General features: G+C 37.2%; 1 protein-coding gene across 3 annotated transcripts in view; it reads right to left on the reverse strand.

Annotated features, from left to right (window-relative positions):
• SON (SON DNA and RNA binding protein) overlaps positions 1–16510 on the reverse strand; it is a 43659-nt gene that overhangs the window by 6101 nt on the left and 21048 nt on the right. For 2 of the 3 annotated variants that reach the window (XM_062001523.1, XM_062001531.1), the window contains exons 4-8: positions 15774–15934; positions 13755–13895; positions 11386–11574; positions 7035–7145; positions 6520–6636 (exon numbers count right to left, since the gene is read on the reverse strand). In XM_062001523.1, the coding sequence (XP_061857507.1) occupies positions 6520–6636; positions 7035–7145; positions 11386–11574; positions 13755–13895; positions 15774–15934 (719 nt within the window). Of the gene's footprint in view, positions 1–41; positions 122–6519; positions 6637–7034; positions 7146–11385; positions 11575–13754; positions 13896–15773; positions 15935–16510 lie in introns of all 3 variants that reach the window. The other variant, XM_062001537.1, reaches the window with a different exon arrangement.

The raw sequence follows: 16510 nt of genomic DNA on the forward strand, positions 1-16510 counted from the left end.
TCGATGTAAAGAACTTTAAAAACTCCTTAAATGTTACGTACCTAGGCCTCGATGGCCGCAGTGTTGTGAATAGTAGGGCTGGCATTGACCGTGGCAAGAAGGCAGCTACAAGGATTTGACCCTGAAACAAGTTTCCATATAGAGGGGTGAAAGTTCACAGGTTATTCTGTGAACTATCATCTCTCTTCTGCCCCCCCCGCTGACCCAAGTAAGTAAGTCAATCATTTCCATCACAGCAAAGAATTGCTTGCCTTACAATACACAAGTTTACACACCGGCACTGGTAAGTCCATCCGTTATTTCGCACAGAAGGTTAGATGACACAATGCCTAGTAGTTTTGTGAAATTTTTACTTACTACCAAAGCAAATTAATAGAACATTTTAAATTTCTTTCCCCCCATTTCTTTTGGGGTTGTGCTTGCAAAAGTAAGCATTTCCCAGATTTGGACAAAGGACCGCTACGTCCTCGGTTTCCATTTGTGCATAAACAAAACCAGAAGTCTTACTTTTGCAGAGACTAAGGATAATATGTTTTTAAGGGGATTTCTAGTTGACGACTGCCACACGCTGATGATGCACGTGTGGAATCCCCACCACACATGGTGCCAAAAAAATGGAATTTAAAAAAAAAATGTTGAAGGTTGTGGCAGGACTTCTCTACGTATTCACCTATTAAATAGGAAACACCTATCAATCATGCAACTGGATGCTGCACTTAATAAAAAAACTGGTCTGATGGAAAAGTCGAGAGGCTAAGTGAACGTCTCCGGTTCCACGTTTTTTTCTGACTGGTGCAGACCATGCAGTGTGTGCGTGTACAATGAGACAATCAGTTTCCTCGATACAAACTGTCTCAATCTATACACCTAGAATGGCTTTTACTTACTTCCATTTTCATCCTCCCCTGTCTTTTCCAGGAACCTCTCATAAGAAAAGGGCAACCATGCCGAGAATGATACAAACCCCAGTCAATGTCACCCTGGGTTCCGATTCCTCTTTTGTACCTGCTTTGCAATGATAGAATTTTCAATATAAACATCTGTTTCATTACCACCAGCGTGTATTCAGTTCACAAATGACAAGAGTGCAATTTCTTGATGAGGTCGTTTCAATGTTCCCCGATTTTCTCATCATGTCAGCAAATGTACTAATTTGGGGGTCTGGAGTGCTATAGAAAAGCAACAACAGAATCAAAATGCTGTGACTTGTAGTTAAAAATCCAAGCTGTAAGTTCCTACACAGGAATTACCGGAGCCTGAAGAAATTTCCAGATACTGAAGATAAAATGACTTCTAAATTCCAAAGTGCAGTTTATTAAAAACAGCTCTTCTAATGACCGAACTCAGAATCCTATCTGGTAATTATTTTTCACATTGTGCTTACTCTTGGAACACGTACAACAGAACCAAAACACCAAGGAACTGGAAAGGAAAGCTTTGTTTCATTGCAGAACAGCTGCACTTATGCATTGCACTAAAAAGCTAAATGAAGTAATTCTGGTACCAATATGAAAGGAGCCAGGGAAGCTCGCCTTGTTTCAGCTTACTGAAGAAGGTTTGCAGGAAGGAAGAAAGTTTTTCTTCCAGTTTTGTTGGGGTTTTGGGTTGTGTTTGATTTTGTTGTTGTTTTTTTCTTATTTTCTTAAAATACACTGAATATAAATCTCTAATGTCAGCTGTACAATTACATTCTCTTTAACTAGTTTTTCATAATTTAATGACAGACAACTTCACTCAGCCCATGATTTAATAGAGAATGAGTAAAATGCTAGTGCTGTGTAAAAAATGTAAAACCAGTAGAAATGTTAACAAGGGCAGGGAAGCAAGCTTTTACATTTCAGTCTGAAAAAATCATAAAAGCCAGAGTCTCACCAAACCATTTAGCAGCTACATACTCTTGCAGTTCTGGCCCGTGAAGACAACATCAAACTCAAGAGTATGCAACTACAATAAACCCCCAGGTTTCCTTGTGTTTGGTTACTGTTGTCAGAATGGACTATTTACAAAAAAATCGTTCTCTTTCATTTGCTAATATTGAGTAAGTCTGCATGAAAATTTCCTATCTTTTTCTTCATCTTTGGATCTTTAAATTCTATGAAAAGTCAGCCAGATAAAGCACACTTCCATTCTGCCAGCAGATGGAGACAATTAATAAGCTACATTCTTGTGTCAATATTTTTAGAAGGCAGCTACTTAGAGGGGTTTTTTAAAAGTAATTTTAATTAAAACTATCCTCTCCTAAAGCTTAGGGTAACAAATTTGGGGGAAATCATAGATGACTGTATTAGCTCTTAAGGGCTTAAACAAGCAAACACATGCACAAAAATCACATCTAGAAGATGATTTTACAAGCTTTTTTTTCTAAACAAAATACAAAATGGACAGTTGCCATCATTTAACTAAGTAATTTAGAAAACAGCACCTGCAACTTCCAAAACATTAAAGCCATTATTTTTGAGGTCTTGACATACTTCTTCAGTTTCTGCTCTCAGCAAATACCCATCCCTTCTCACAACGCTGACACACTGCTAAAATACAAATTTTGTCAGAAGGAAGGTGTATTTCTTTTGAGGAATAACTTATTAAGCAAAAGACAACAAAAGCCTTAAAGGCACTAGGTGGACAGTTTCAGCTACAGCACAATGGTCTGTCTAAAAGGTTACTTTAACTCTGAGGAATTTCCCTGAGTTGAGTATCAGGAACAAGCATCTATCTTTGGCAAAACTTCTGTAAAGAATTTTCCATTAAATAAACCAACACTTTTAGCAGCTGCCACGTTCCTTCCCCAATATAAGATGAATATACTTCTGAAGAATCCCATCAAATGCCCTACAAAAAGTACACTCCTAATTAGCTTCAGGATTTCTCTTCACAGCTTTGGCATATAATCAATAGAAAAGCATGCTGAGCCTAGCTGTAAAAAAACCCACTGAGAGCTCAACCGGAAACTAGTCCAACATAACTAGCATACACTTGATTTGCCTTGCCATGTGGCCTTCATTTGCAAGGAAAGCTTATTGGGTCACAAAAGGCAACAGGAACACAAGTATTTTGACAAGTGGCCTTGTTAGAAGGTTAGCAGTCCTTGTGCAAGTGACAGTCACAAGACTTAGTTTCACCTTCATTGTCAGTATGAGTTTTACTCATCTGCTGTGACTGAGGAAGAATGGAAGGGATGACTTAACTTTTCAGAACGTGCTACACAACACTGAGCATTCTAACGGCCATAGTAAAACTGTCTGTCATGCTTTAGCACAACTGAATGAAACAGATCCCAAGCATCACCCTGTGTGTGTAAATCGTTGCAGAAACCTTGTTTTCGAGAGCAAGTTTAGGGTATAGAGTGAAGCTGATAAATCCAGAAACAAGCAGACCTCAACAGAATTTGCTTGGAAAAAAATATTTGACCAGTTCCTCTGATTGGACATTTATTCAGCAGCATCACAGTGTATTTGTAAGCAAAAAGGAAACTAAAAAAAAGAAGCGACCTCCAGAACAAATGAGTCGTATTTGTGAACTGATTACACCAATGATGAGAAACTGAAACAGAAACCACTTCTCAAAAGAAAAAGATAATATTGTTCATAAATCTATTTTAACGATACAAGAAACCTAACAACATGTTATTCCTTTATGAATACTGCTCAGAACCCCACGCATGAACATCATGAATTAGCACATTACTTGGGAAAACAAACCGTGCTTCTAATCGGTATGTCCATCACTCGAGTATGCCACGTTAACCACTTCAGTAACTAATTTCCTCAAAACTTTATTGAGATAAAATTGAAATTGCAGGCATGTTTTGGTTTGATGAGTACATATTACCTCTCCAGAGTCATTTTGAAAGTACAGGAGAAAAAAAGCTGAAATCCAAGAAATGCAAAGCGAAGACACTGCTGACAAAACAAGTTCCCTGAGTACTTCAATTTTTCTCCCCTCCTGAGACCACGCTTCTGTTCTGTTACTCTTATCTTCTTTTGCACTTATCTCTGTCAAGCACAAGGTCTGTACATATTCTAATTCCCTGCTTAATTACACACAAAATAACCCTCTAGCTGATATGGGCTCTGTTGCTGCTGAACAGTGCACGTCCACAAGTCGTCTTATGGAAATTGCTTATGGCAATCTCCCAAGTAAAATGCCTTCAGCAAAAAAAAAAAATCTTCAGTCAGAAATGTGCATTAATTTACACAACACACAACTCACCCCAAAAATCTCCACAGTCCTACTAGCAGATGGAAAACTTAAAAGTGCTGTTTTTTTTTAAATGTTATAATGCATTTTCTTAGGACAAGAAAAGGGAGTGCAAGTCTGACTTCTCAGTGCTACACTGCATAAATAACAGAAACTAAGCTACACAACAGAAAGCACCTAAGTAAAATACAACCTGTACTTTGCATTTCATGGTTTGTCTGCATTCATGTCACTGAGAAAGATAACATGCATTCATAACCCATTATCTCCACTTCATTTTTTTTTTCTCTGTGGAACCATTCTGTAACCACAGGATGCAATTCCACATTAGGTTCATCAAACCTAAGTTTTTTGAAGGCTTTCACAGGCCTCACCATGCCTAAATAAAAACAGGGCGAGTCTTGTGTAGCCCCCATTGCATTTTGTAGAGGGCACATGACTGCAACTACTTGTCATCTCATGAGTTTGATGGCAATGTGTGTGCAAAGATGGAACCTGGAAAGAGCAAAAGAAGTCAAGCTGAGGAATGCCAGTGCAGGAGAGAGGACTGTGTCCTCACCTTCTTCACCCAATAATTCTTGTTTCCAGTAGCAGCCTCCTTTCTGACAAGCCAGATGATGCTTGCTAGGGAGGACACGTACCACTGCAAACCACTAAACTTTTACAGCTATCAGAAAGACGGAAATGACTCTGTTGGCTCACTCTTATTTCTAGATTCAACAAAACCTTCTGGTATGCTTCTGTTCCTCACAGCAGTCAAGTCTGCCAGCCAAAGACCAGACTCTTTTCCCATTCTTCCCCTATACAGCATTTTTGGGTTTTCATTGTTTTGTTTGTTTATTGTTTGTTTGTTTGTTTTTTAAAGAAGATGACAGTGTGAAGTTTAAAGGCCAAAGGGAAACACGTTACTTTCTCCATTTTTATTAGCGGACAAGCCTGTCACTGTAAGGCCCAGAAGATCACTACAGAACCTCAAGGAACGAAAAGGAGACGAGGAGGCTTGGGAAAGAGATGATCAGAAATGTTCCCTTTTCGTTGCATTGGGAACTCACTCACAGTACTGCACAAATGAAGAACCTTCTTAGGCTTGCTGATTTCTTTCACAAGCCTTGTGGTAATAAAGCTCCCTTTTTCTCACCAATTCATCTTTGCTGAGTGATTTATACTTCTACGTTCCAGGGACAATATTGTAATCATCAAAGCCGATATTTTGTTAAAATCTCCAAAGTTAATAATTGTTAAAATACGACCTTATCACCTACAATCCGTATTAATACTGAGAAGAGCCCAAAAGACTCTCATCTAGCAAGTAATTCGTATCTCTGTGTCACCTGGCTCTCTGCATTGCTTGGCTATAGAAAATGGGAAAACAAGTTAGTTAATCCTGGCAAAAATATTTCTATTTTCAGGATACCTCCAGACTTTTCTGTTCAGTTTACACCAAATTTCATGGAAAATTCTACTTAAGCCTCCATCTAACGTAGTAGTTTGGAGGGTTGTCTTAACACTGCATTTTGGAAGGATAAACTGATACAGCATATACTCAATTACATTACTTGCACAATTGACCACCGTAACTCTTTATTCCTTTTTGTCTGAAAGGCAGATAATTGCTTGAATTCCTCAGTTCTACTTCTCAAAAGAGAACCGGTTCAGTATTCATTTTCAAAGATGAAGCATGAATTATTAAACTTATAAAACGCATGTATGTGTATGACGCACCACATCTCAAAAATTAGGCAATATCACTCTGCAGTAACTATTTCACTGTAGAATGACATTAAACTTAACAACTTGACTGCTACTCCCAGTTTAATACTCCAAATCTTTGGCTCCCAGAAAACCCCGGTGACACAAATAAAGGCAAAGTAGCAATCAGATAGAACCAACCCAAACAAAATGGCAGTTTGGGACTTGGTTCACTGAAGCTGATGCCGAAACACGACTGACTTCAGTAACATCAGGATCAAACTTGCTTGATCTGCTCCAATCCCATAAAAGTAGTGATGGACCTACCATTGCAATCTTATCAAAATCACCAATGTAATTTCAGTGTAAGGTAACAGTAGATATGAACCAATCTCACTCAAATACCAGACGCACACCTTATTGAAGTACTCTATGTCATGAGCAACACCTTAACGCACAACAAAATGGACAGAGCAAGTATCTAAATTGACCAAAGACAATGATTTAACTCATCCTGTTGTATCTGAAACATGCATTACCATAGGTTTTTAAGGCACATTTTATGCATTTTCCGATACTTCCACTGTTATTTAAAATGTGATATTTAGACAAGTACGGCTGCGTAACTTCTACCTTTCTAATCCATGCTTGGGGACCACTGTTGGTTAGCTCATCCGAGGACAGTATCTGTGCTCCGGTACTTCCTGTGAACTGGCCAGGTATGGAGTTTGACTGAGCCCAGGCATCAATCTACAAAAGAAGAACTTAACTGTAAGAACTGTAAAAATGTAAAACCTGCACATTTTTCCTTTGCAATTTTCTAGTGCTTTTCGATAATTTTCGTGATTCCTCACTTGTCTAGCAAGTCCATGGCTCATGGTTTGCTTATCCTCAAAATCTGTCTTACGAGGTGCAAAATAAAGGCAGAGTTTTTAAACATGTCCATAAACTGTGCTTCCAAAAACCTGTACTTATAAGAAAAATCAGCTAGTATGAAGGATCACATTGCATTTCATAGAATCATAGAATGGTAGGGGTTGGAAGGGACCTTTAGAGATCATGTAGTCCAACGCCCCTGCAGAAGCAGGTTCACCTAGATCCATTTCTTTAAGTTCATCTGATCATGCTAACAAAAAAGTGCAACATACCTGTTCCTGTGCACGATTTAACATGCACATGGCCTCTAAATCAAATGTGTTTTCATTAAGCCTTTTCTGAGCCAGTGCTCGATCATTCATAGCTGTAGTTATGTCGACACCCTAGGAAGAAAAAGATTATTTTTAAAAATACACCCAACCACAATAATATCCATTTGATCTGGAAGCAGCTGTTGTAGAATAAAAGCTACAAATACCAAAAAGTTGTTTTACATGTTCAGTACTCAGTTTGATAAACAGGCAACATGAAAAAAGTCCCGGGACTACTTGTTAGGTATGTACAATATGGGCTTTCCTAAACAAATACAAATTCTGAAGTTATATTTAAACATCCTGATAATTTAGCATCACCTGTACATATAATATCAAAATAATTATTTTCAGATTAGTATTTCGGTCACAAAAAAGTTCTGATGTGTAATATTTAAATAGAGAAGTAGATTATTGTTCAATGGAATCTTATTAACCAACAGATTTACATGTAATTTAGCCAAGAATTTAGAAAAACCCTTCACAGAGCTGTTCAGATGAGCACCCTACTACTAAGTAACACTGAAACTTTAATTTCTGTGTATAGAAAATTACAACAGGAATCACATGTATTCCAGGGATTTGGCTTTAGTAATTCAAATCTTAGTGTTCATCCCAAACCAGACTTCCATAAAAGTCAAACCAGATTGCTAGCTCATAAACTAACTGTTTTGAAAAGGATTATTTAGGTCTGTGCTGCTAGTTAAGAGTAAAATTTGAAGAAAAACAAATTTTAAACTCTCACACATGCTAATCAGAATCACTTGGGGAAAAAATATAGAGCAAATGAAGCAGCTCCATGCCAATCTCTAAATCTATACAAAAGGCAACCAAGAGAGAAATCCAAAACACCTGGGGATATAAAAAAATGTAACAAATCGTGGCTAGTATACAGCTCTTTGCTAAAGTTACTTGTGCCTCGTTCTTCAGACTTGGTAAGCATTCTATGGATCATTACACTTTGAAAGGAGAAAAAGAACAGTGCTTAGATACAAGTGAATTTTCTTTGGAGATGAACACATGAAGGAGACTGAAAGAGCTGGAACTGTTTGAAGCACAGAAGAAACCAAATAATCAAAGCAGCGGGTGACTTACAAACAGAAAGTAAGTCGATAGCTTATTTTTTCTTAAAAAAAAAAAAAGACAAAAGAATTGTATCTTTTGTCAGTCACCCTCTCATAAGCTTAGCCTCTCACACATTATACTAGAATAAAGGGCCAGTAAAAGAAAACTAATTTAGAATTGACTCTGCTAAACAGAAAAAACAGTTAATCCCGAAAATCCCTGTCACAGGAACCAGGTCAAGAATTTAGTTAACATTGAAAACCAGTACAAGACAGGCATGAATGTCTACAATTGCATTAAACCGAGTACTGATTTTTGTACTCTGTTACATTTTAAGACAAGGGATCCCTTTTTTTTTTATTGTTTAGGACAAAAACTGTTTATGTTGGGAATATAATTACTGAAACATTTGGCACTGACCAAGACAGACATAAAATCCCAGAAGTCCTACACGGCCATGAAACAGACTTCAGTGTTTACTTATTGTCCCAGCTGACAAAAATACAGCTCATAAACACCTCACAAGAGAATTAAAATATTTTGTTAACAGTTGCCCAGCATGACAATCAGGTATGTAAAAAGAATGGCTGTTTACAACACACACTTTCTTGAGTTAGTAAGCTTCCCTTACATAGTTAAAATAATTCTTTAAGGTTTTGTTTGTCAAATTGGTTCAGGAGATAAATAAAAGTTCTTCTACTCACCAAAAGCTTCAATCCAGCAATACACATAGGCATGCGAGCAGTCCACTGAAACCACATTGGGACCACTCACATACTTAAACATACATGTGTACTTTAGTGCTTTACCGGACTGGGGCCTATTAGTAGGTACCCTGGTTAGTTAGAATTCCCATACACTTTCCCCACATGGTCACAGTCACCATTTTGGAGACCATCATGGCTTTGTATTATGTCAAGACACTCGATGGCAGCTTTGGATCTTGAACAAAAAAATCTCTGCTTGAAGTATGAAAAGTTGTTATTATTTAGTCAAGTACAACAGTTTCAAGTTCAGCATGCTATTCCCTGTAAGAGTTCTGCCTTCCAGTCCTAACTTTTAATAATATTTTCCCCACAGACATGGATCACAAATACTGAAGCAAGAAGGAAGAGGCTGACAATAGGAAGCAGGCACTTTTCACATACTTTGCAGGTTCACTGCTACACTAAACACATTTAATACATCTTTAGATCACGATAGCTTCTCTGCGAAACAGTCACTGTGTACACTCCAAGCTTAAATACATGACTTAAACTCTATACTTTCAGATTTAGCTTAGGTTTCTCTGGCTTCCAGAGACAAGCTGATACTTCAGATTACTCCAACACTTTTCCCTCCATCTCCTATCACCACAAACAACTATATTAAGTGCATAATGTTTTATTAGAACAATTCCCAATATATTAGCAGGCCCATTTCAGATTGCTTCTTCCCATAACTAGTTCGGTAACTTGAATAAAAACATAACAATAAAACCAATTATGTATTTTTTAATGTCAATATAGACTTGCATCAGAGTTGTCACAATCAGATTTCAAAATTAGCAACAATGAATGGAGGTAGGTTGTATGTCAGACTTTCTGAGGGTCCAAGCACACTTTCCCACTACCCTACTCCAACACCAAGGAAGCTTCTCCGGCTGATTTTGCTCAAGGGAAGCCATTTCATTCACAGAGTCCTCATAAGCATTTAAAAAAATTAAGCAAAGAAGCACTCTGTTACCTTTCAGACTCCCTGGAGAAACATACAGGGATTCTGCTACTAGAAAAGTATTCCTGTATTCCAAACCCAAGGAGATGGAATGCTCTGGTGTCAGCTAATGACCCTTGAAATCATCCTTAACACAAACCAAGTTAAGGTAAAGGCAAATAAAAATATTTATTTACAAAATATAAAAACAGACAACATTGTTACAAGCATTTATAAAGATACAAGTGACAGAAAGGAAATAAAGTTACGTTTATATATTTACTGCAACGTCAGTTTTTAAGGCCTCTTCTACATAACTAACACACAAACCATCAATACTTAGCTAACCCAATTTGTCAGACACAAGTCTAGGATCATTGGAAACCTTGATGCAGACAACTGCAGAACTGACGTAAACTAGGAGCATGTCATTAACTATTTGAAGGACAAATACTTTACAACTTGGTAACAAACAAGGCCAAATATTAGCATACAATGCTTCCATGCTCTGGACTTTTTACATATACACTAGTAATTGGGAATGACATTCTGCACCAACATATCAGAATGTCTGTCTTATTCAGTGGTTTGTAACAAGGACCAAACAGCAGGCAACATCTACACTGAGGGAACAATAAACTGGGTGCCTGACCATCAGATTATGAGGTATACTGAGAAAACGGCTGTCGAATGAATTATATTCGGTGCGCTTTTTGTGCTGTAAAAGACACAGAGGAAATACCATCTGTGCTTCAGGAAGTGAACTGTGCAATCTTAGAAAGTTCTTGAAAAACAAAACGCACCACGTGGAAAGATTGTTTCATCAGAAATTGATGCCAAGGCCTTTTTGTTTATTTGCTTTGAAACCTATTAGAACAAGTCTTCAGATGGAGTGAAATTAACATCAACTTGAAAAAATTTACATCTGTCTTAAATATTTAATTTACTTAATTGCAAAAACCCCACAAAATATCCTTTTGAAGACATTGCAAGGGGAAAAACATTTCCTTTTTTTTAGTTTATTATACATACATACAGTTAGATTTTCCTTTGGAAGGCCACATGAAAGACAACTGTGTACGAAAATGTGACTGTAAAGCTAAAAAAAAAATCAGTAGATACATCCAGAAGAAATGGCAGTTTTAGAAACTAAAAATCTCTTTTTAATGGACACTTCAATGCAGTGTTATTGCTCTAGATAGGATAATTCTAATTGTAATTAAATTATGAAAGTCTCAACCCAAGGTTATGACCTCTGCATGAAACTGCACAAGAAACCTGTTTTTCATCTTCAAGCAACAGTTTAACTTTTATTGAGACAAAGTTGTCAGTAGTTGACAAAAAACACACTATGGCTACAGGCTGCTTTCATCATTGCCCATGTGAGCACACTGACCAGTTCTGAAGACTGTAGCAGCTCAGATAATTAGCTTATTGAAGTGCCAGATACTACCTATGTACACTTTTTTTTTTTCACAGGCTTCAATTTAACACCGGACTGAGCAGGTAATGGTTTTGGTTTTCTTATATGATATGCTTTCCTTTCCTTCCTTACCTCAATGGACGGTTTGGGGAAAACATCATCCTTGCTATCTTCTTTGCCTTTTTCAACTGGAACCCACTCTCCATACACACTATCTGCTTCCTTTTTCCTATGTTGAGATCCAGATGAAACAGGGAATTCCTTTGATAGGCTGACCTGATTTTTTGGTTGTGGTGGTGGTGCTGGTTTTATGCTGGGAGTCTTAAAGACAGAAAATTAGAAAAAGTTATAACTTGAAAACACACAGTACTCACATAATGTTTTTGAGAAATAATTTATTGCACATACTTGGTACTAAATTTTTATAAAACAGTCATCCCTCTTACTAACATCAAGCCTAAAGTCCTTACAACAAATCATTTTAGTACAGCTCTAAAAACATGCAATTGAGCAGCAAATTGCAGTGTAACAGAAGATAAAAAAGCTAAAAGCTAAAATCACTTAGATCAGCTTCAGCAGACAGAAATATGCAAAACCTCACTCTCGCGATTAACCTCCCTGTGCACCCTCTGCCTTATCATAAAGAGAACAACCTTAATCTGTCACACGTACATTTTTTGGAAAGCTCCTGAACAGAAATCCTGGAGCAGCAAAATGCATTGGCTGCGATATCCACATGATGATACGAAGCCAAACATTACTCTATCTAGATAAAGCTGTTTTCAACATTTTGTTTACCAGGTTTTGATTATTTTTTAATAGCAGCATGAAACTCAAATTAAATCTGAGAGCTTGTTTTGCCTTAGAAACTATTGCTAGAGACCACAGAAATCTCTGACAGGTTCCTCTTCTAAGAGGGAAGCAGAGCCCAGACAGCTCATAACATTAGGTAAAATCCTACCACCAAAACAACAAGGATGGGAATGGTAGTAAGACTGGAATTCATAAAGAATGGTAAGAATGACACTAAAAGCGTCAAAACTGTGGAAAACTGGCAGAGCAGCCCATAACCATTAAAGAACATTCCTCTTCTAAGTCTGTACAGAATCCTGAGGTTTTTTGAGTTTTGTCATACCACCTTCTAGTAGTAAAACATAAAGTCCAAATCTATTTCTACCTTATGTCTTACATAAATGTGTATTACTGCTTCTTTGGTGTATGCCACAAGCTATACATATTTGCACATAAAATAGGAATCCTATTTATGTTTTCACTTAGCATATTGTGGTGGTTTTGTCTGGGCCAGGTTTTGGTAGCAGTGAGCTACAGGGGTGGCTTCTTTAAACAAAGGGCTGCCAGAAGCTTCCCCTGTAGCTGACAGGGCTAATGCCAGTCAGTTCTGAGATGGACCTTGCAGCTGACCCAGGCCCAGCCAATTAGTGATGGAGGCAATGCCTCTGTGATTAACATGTTTGAGAAGAAGTTGCTGTGCATTTGCTGAACTGCAGCAGCAGCAGAAGAGAATGAGAATATGAGAACATCTGGTCACCAAGGTCAGTGGAGGAGCGTGCTTAGGCCCTGCAGGAAAGACTCCCCCATGACCTGTGGTGAAGACTATGGTGAGGTGGGTTGTCCCCCTGTGATCCATGAAGGTCCACCAGGGAGCAGAGATCCCACAAAATCAGAGCACAGGCAGAGAGGCATGAAAAGTCCCAAAGATATATACATTAAAAAAAAAAAAAATCTGGACAAATTTTAATTCATGAAGCCATGCTTCAAAGTATAAGAATCTCAGATGTATTTAAAGAAATATTTTATTCTTTCCAATGTCCTCATACCTAGAAAGTGTCAACACAAGCTCTTACAGTCTACCAAGGAAGGGGTTTAATGGGACATATAGACTCTTTTAGTAACAGGCAACACCAGTGATCCTCACGCTTAACACAGCATTTACTTCTCTACTGGCTAAACGCAAAACTAATAACGTTTTTCTCCTTTAAGGAAAACTGGAGATCTATTGAAGAAGCAGACAAAGATTTGAAGTCTGCAAAAAACCTGTGGCATCATCTTATTTAGAACACCTCAAAATGTTTTTAGAATTTTGCTAGGGTTTTTTTATTTGTCTTTTAAAAGAAAAAAACAATGCTGTTCCAAAAGCATTTCCCAATTCTAATGTTGTTCATAAATTTAAACTGATCTTTTCTCAATGAAAATATCAGGTAAAACTGATCCTCTTTAATATTACTTTAGCTTTAAAAATCTGCAAACACATTAACAAAAAAAAAAAAAAAAATCCAAGATAGTTTCCATTTCATTATGGGAACTACCAGAATTTCATAGATTGCAGGCATGTTTCTAACTGTATGTAGGAAGAGTATTTTTAACAACATCCCAGTGCAGTTTTACCATGATTACCATTCCCTGTTTAATTTCTGTAAAATTACTTGCATTACTTAAAAATAACCACAGTTTACAGTACTGAATATTAAATAAGTACTCACACTTAAATTGAAAAAAATAGGTTTAGGTTCACTGAGCTTAAAAGGATGATTATAGAAAGGACGCTCTTCCTCTTCTTCATCAGAAACGTGAGGTTTGTTCACTATCACATCATCTGTGCTTTGGGCAATCTTCTTGCATTTCTGAAAGAAAAAGATATGACAGCTCTGAATAAACTGAGACTTTAAAAAAACATACAAAAAAGAACATTTTTGTTCTTTTAGAAAAGAGGTTTTCTTTTCTAAAGCAGGAAGTATAAAATGACAAAAATCTTTCAGCAATATGATCAATATATACACTTCTGACATTTTACATACATTATCAAAAAACTATGTAGGTTTGCTATGCACTCATGCAGCCATTAATTTCACAGACATAAGATCTCAGCAGGATACTGTAAAACTTGCTACACAGTGCGTGTCTAAAGTTGCAAACATTCCAGAGTAGGAATTGACTGGTTGTCTGGCATCTCACACAACTAACATACTGCAATAAGATAGAAACTTCAGTGTAACTCATGAAAACTACTACACAGGAAACCTAAGGAAAAAAACTCATGAGAGAAGCTAGAACGTAATGATGAATTTTTTACTGATCACGGTCATCTAAGCTGAGTACAAATAGTAGTGACTATAACTTAGTCCATATATCTAGTATCATGCTTTTAATATGTCCCCATTCATGCAAAGTGTACTTAAAAGACATCTGAGGACACACTATTTGATGAAATAGTACTGGCAAAGTGCAGCCATCATCAGTTTTGGTTCTAGTTCAAGTTCATTCCAGTTCAATCACATCTGTTTGATGAACTGATTGTTGGCGTATAAGGAGCAAATAGGCAGCTCCATCACTAAAAATCAAGACACACTGATGGCACTGTTCTTATCAGTCCTTACAGAAAGATTCCTCCACTCTCCTGAGATAAGAGGCCTCCAAATCACAACTGAAGCACACTCTTAGGCAACAGAAAAAGCCTGTACTATTTCAGAACCTAATCCAGAGAGGAAAGACAACGCAGATAGCTTTGCAAGAAGCTGAATAGGCTCTAGAAGGGTTCTCCACTTGGGCACTCTATAGCTTATGACAACGGCCTGGACCACCTCTGTGGCCAATTGTGATTTAACAGGCAAGGAACATCATCCAGCAGATTCCCACAGTTGGAAAGGGCATGAAAGGGACAAGATTTTCACCTTCAGATTAGCACTAGCTACACTGGATATTGGTCAGGTTACAGGAAGAACCACTTAGGATTCTGCACAATTCCTCCTTTTTCACCAGGAACTATTTCTGCTTCCAGTAGCCCATACAGAACTGAGAGACTACTTTTCAGCAATCTGACATTGCCCAATTGCAATGTTCTTTCCACAAACAGATATTTCAGGACTGTCACACTGATGATGCAATTGAGGCCAAAAATAAAAGTGGCTTTCCCCCTGCCATTCCAATTTTTCTGGGGAAAAAGCCATAGGGGGAAATTAGCAAATAAAAAAATGTGGCCTTACTACAGTAAAAGGATAAGTAACAATTATTTCCCCTAATTGGAACAAACATATCCTATTTGCAGACTTGAACTTCAACTCAATAAAACTGCAACAGTAATTCCCTAAAAAATATCTTAGGGTGCATATTAAAATACATAGGACTATGTTAAGACCTATGAACTAGATTTTTAACTCAGACATAACACTTAACAAGATGAAATTTGCTAACAAAAACAAGAACATAAATAACTAAAAAGACTAGAAGCAAAAGTAGAAGTGAACAGGACTACAAGAACTACCATTTTGTGTAAAATTAGATCAGAACCAAAACAAACAAAAAGAGCAACACTGGATTCCATGCATTTCCAGGGAATTTAAAAGCTTGTTTTCATTACTTTAAAAAAAAAAAAAGTGTAGAGTAAGAGCTCAAAGCACAATCCAGCTTACATGCAAATCGAGTGCATAGAATGACAGCTTGTCTGTAAGTCACAAAAACCCAATCTGCCGATTTTCAGTTTTGATCCTGTTGTTCTCACTTACCTCAGTGAGCTCCTTGAGTGTATCTCTTGATGACTTCTGATTGGCTTTGTCATCTTTCTTTTGCGATAACAAAGGCATCAGGCTTGGTGGTAAGGGAACACCAGACTTGGCACACATGGCAGCTGCATTAGCTTTCGCTATTTCAAGTAGCTGGGCCTTGTCTAAAAGATTTTTATTTAAAGAAAAAATATTAGGTTTACAGATTCTTGGTTTTAATAATAAATAAGCATTTCTGGCACACTAAAGAAAGTACAAAGAAAAAACCCAAGACTTTATGCACACTGCATTGTTGTATTCTCTGAAAATAACTAAACCTGTACTTAGTTGCTCCAGACTTTTAATTAAAAATTTGGTCTACCCAACAGACAAGTAAAATTGCAAATTTCGCACAAAGCATGGGAGTCCAAATTAAAGCATTTGAAATCTTACAAACCCCAGAAGTTCTGATGCTTATTTTACTTCACAGATTCCTTTCAGGTTTGGAAATACTGAGTTATTTCTACACAGCATAAATTCTGAAGTCTATTTCCTAGCTACTGTTGAAAAGCATTCTAAAGTTTAGAGGAAGTCTCCTCAAGTACCCTAGTATATAGCCTGAAAGCTACTTCAAACCAAAAGAAAAACGTAAGCACTGAATAAAACGTGCTCTTGTGAAAACTGTCAATAGGGAAGTATTTTGCTTTAAGGCAAAAAGCACATTGGTCCTATTACAGAAATCAGGAATGAAAATAAAGTAT

The sequence above is a fragment of the Colius striatus genome, chromosome 1 (genome assembly GCF_028858725.1).
Source record: "Colius striatus isolate bColStr4 chromosome 1, bColStr4.1.hap1, whole genome shotgun sequence".
Taxonomy (NCBI): Eukaryota; Metazoa; Chordata; class Aves; order Coliiformes; family Coliidae; genus Colius; species Colius striatus.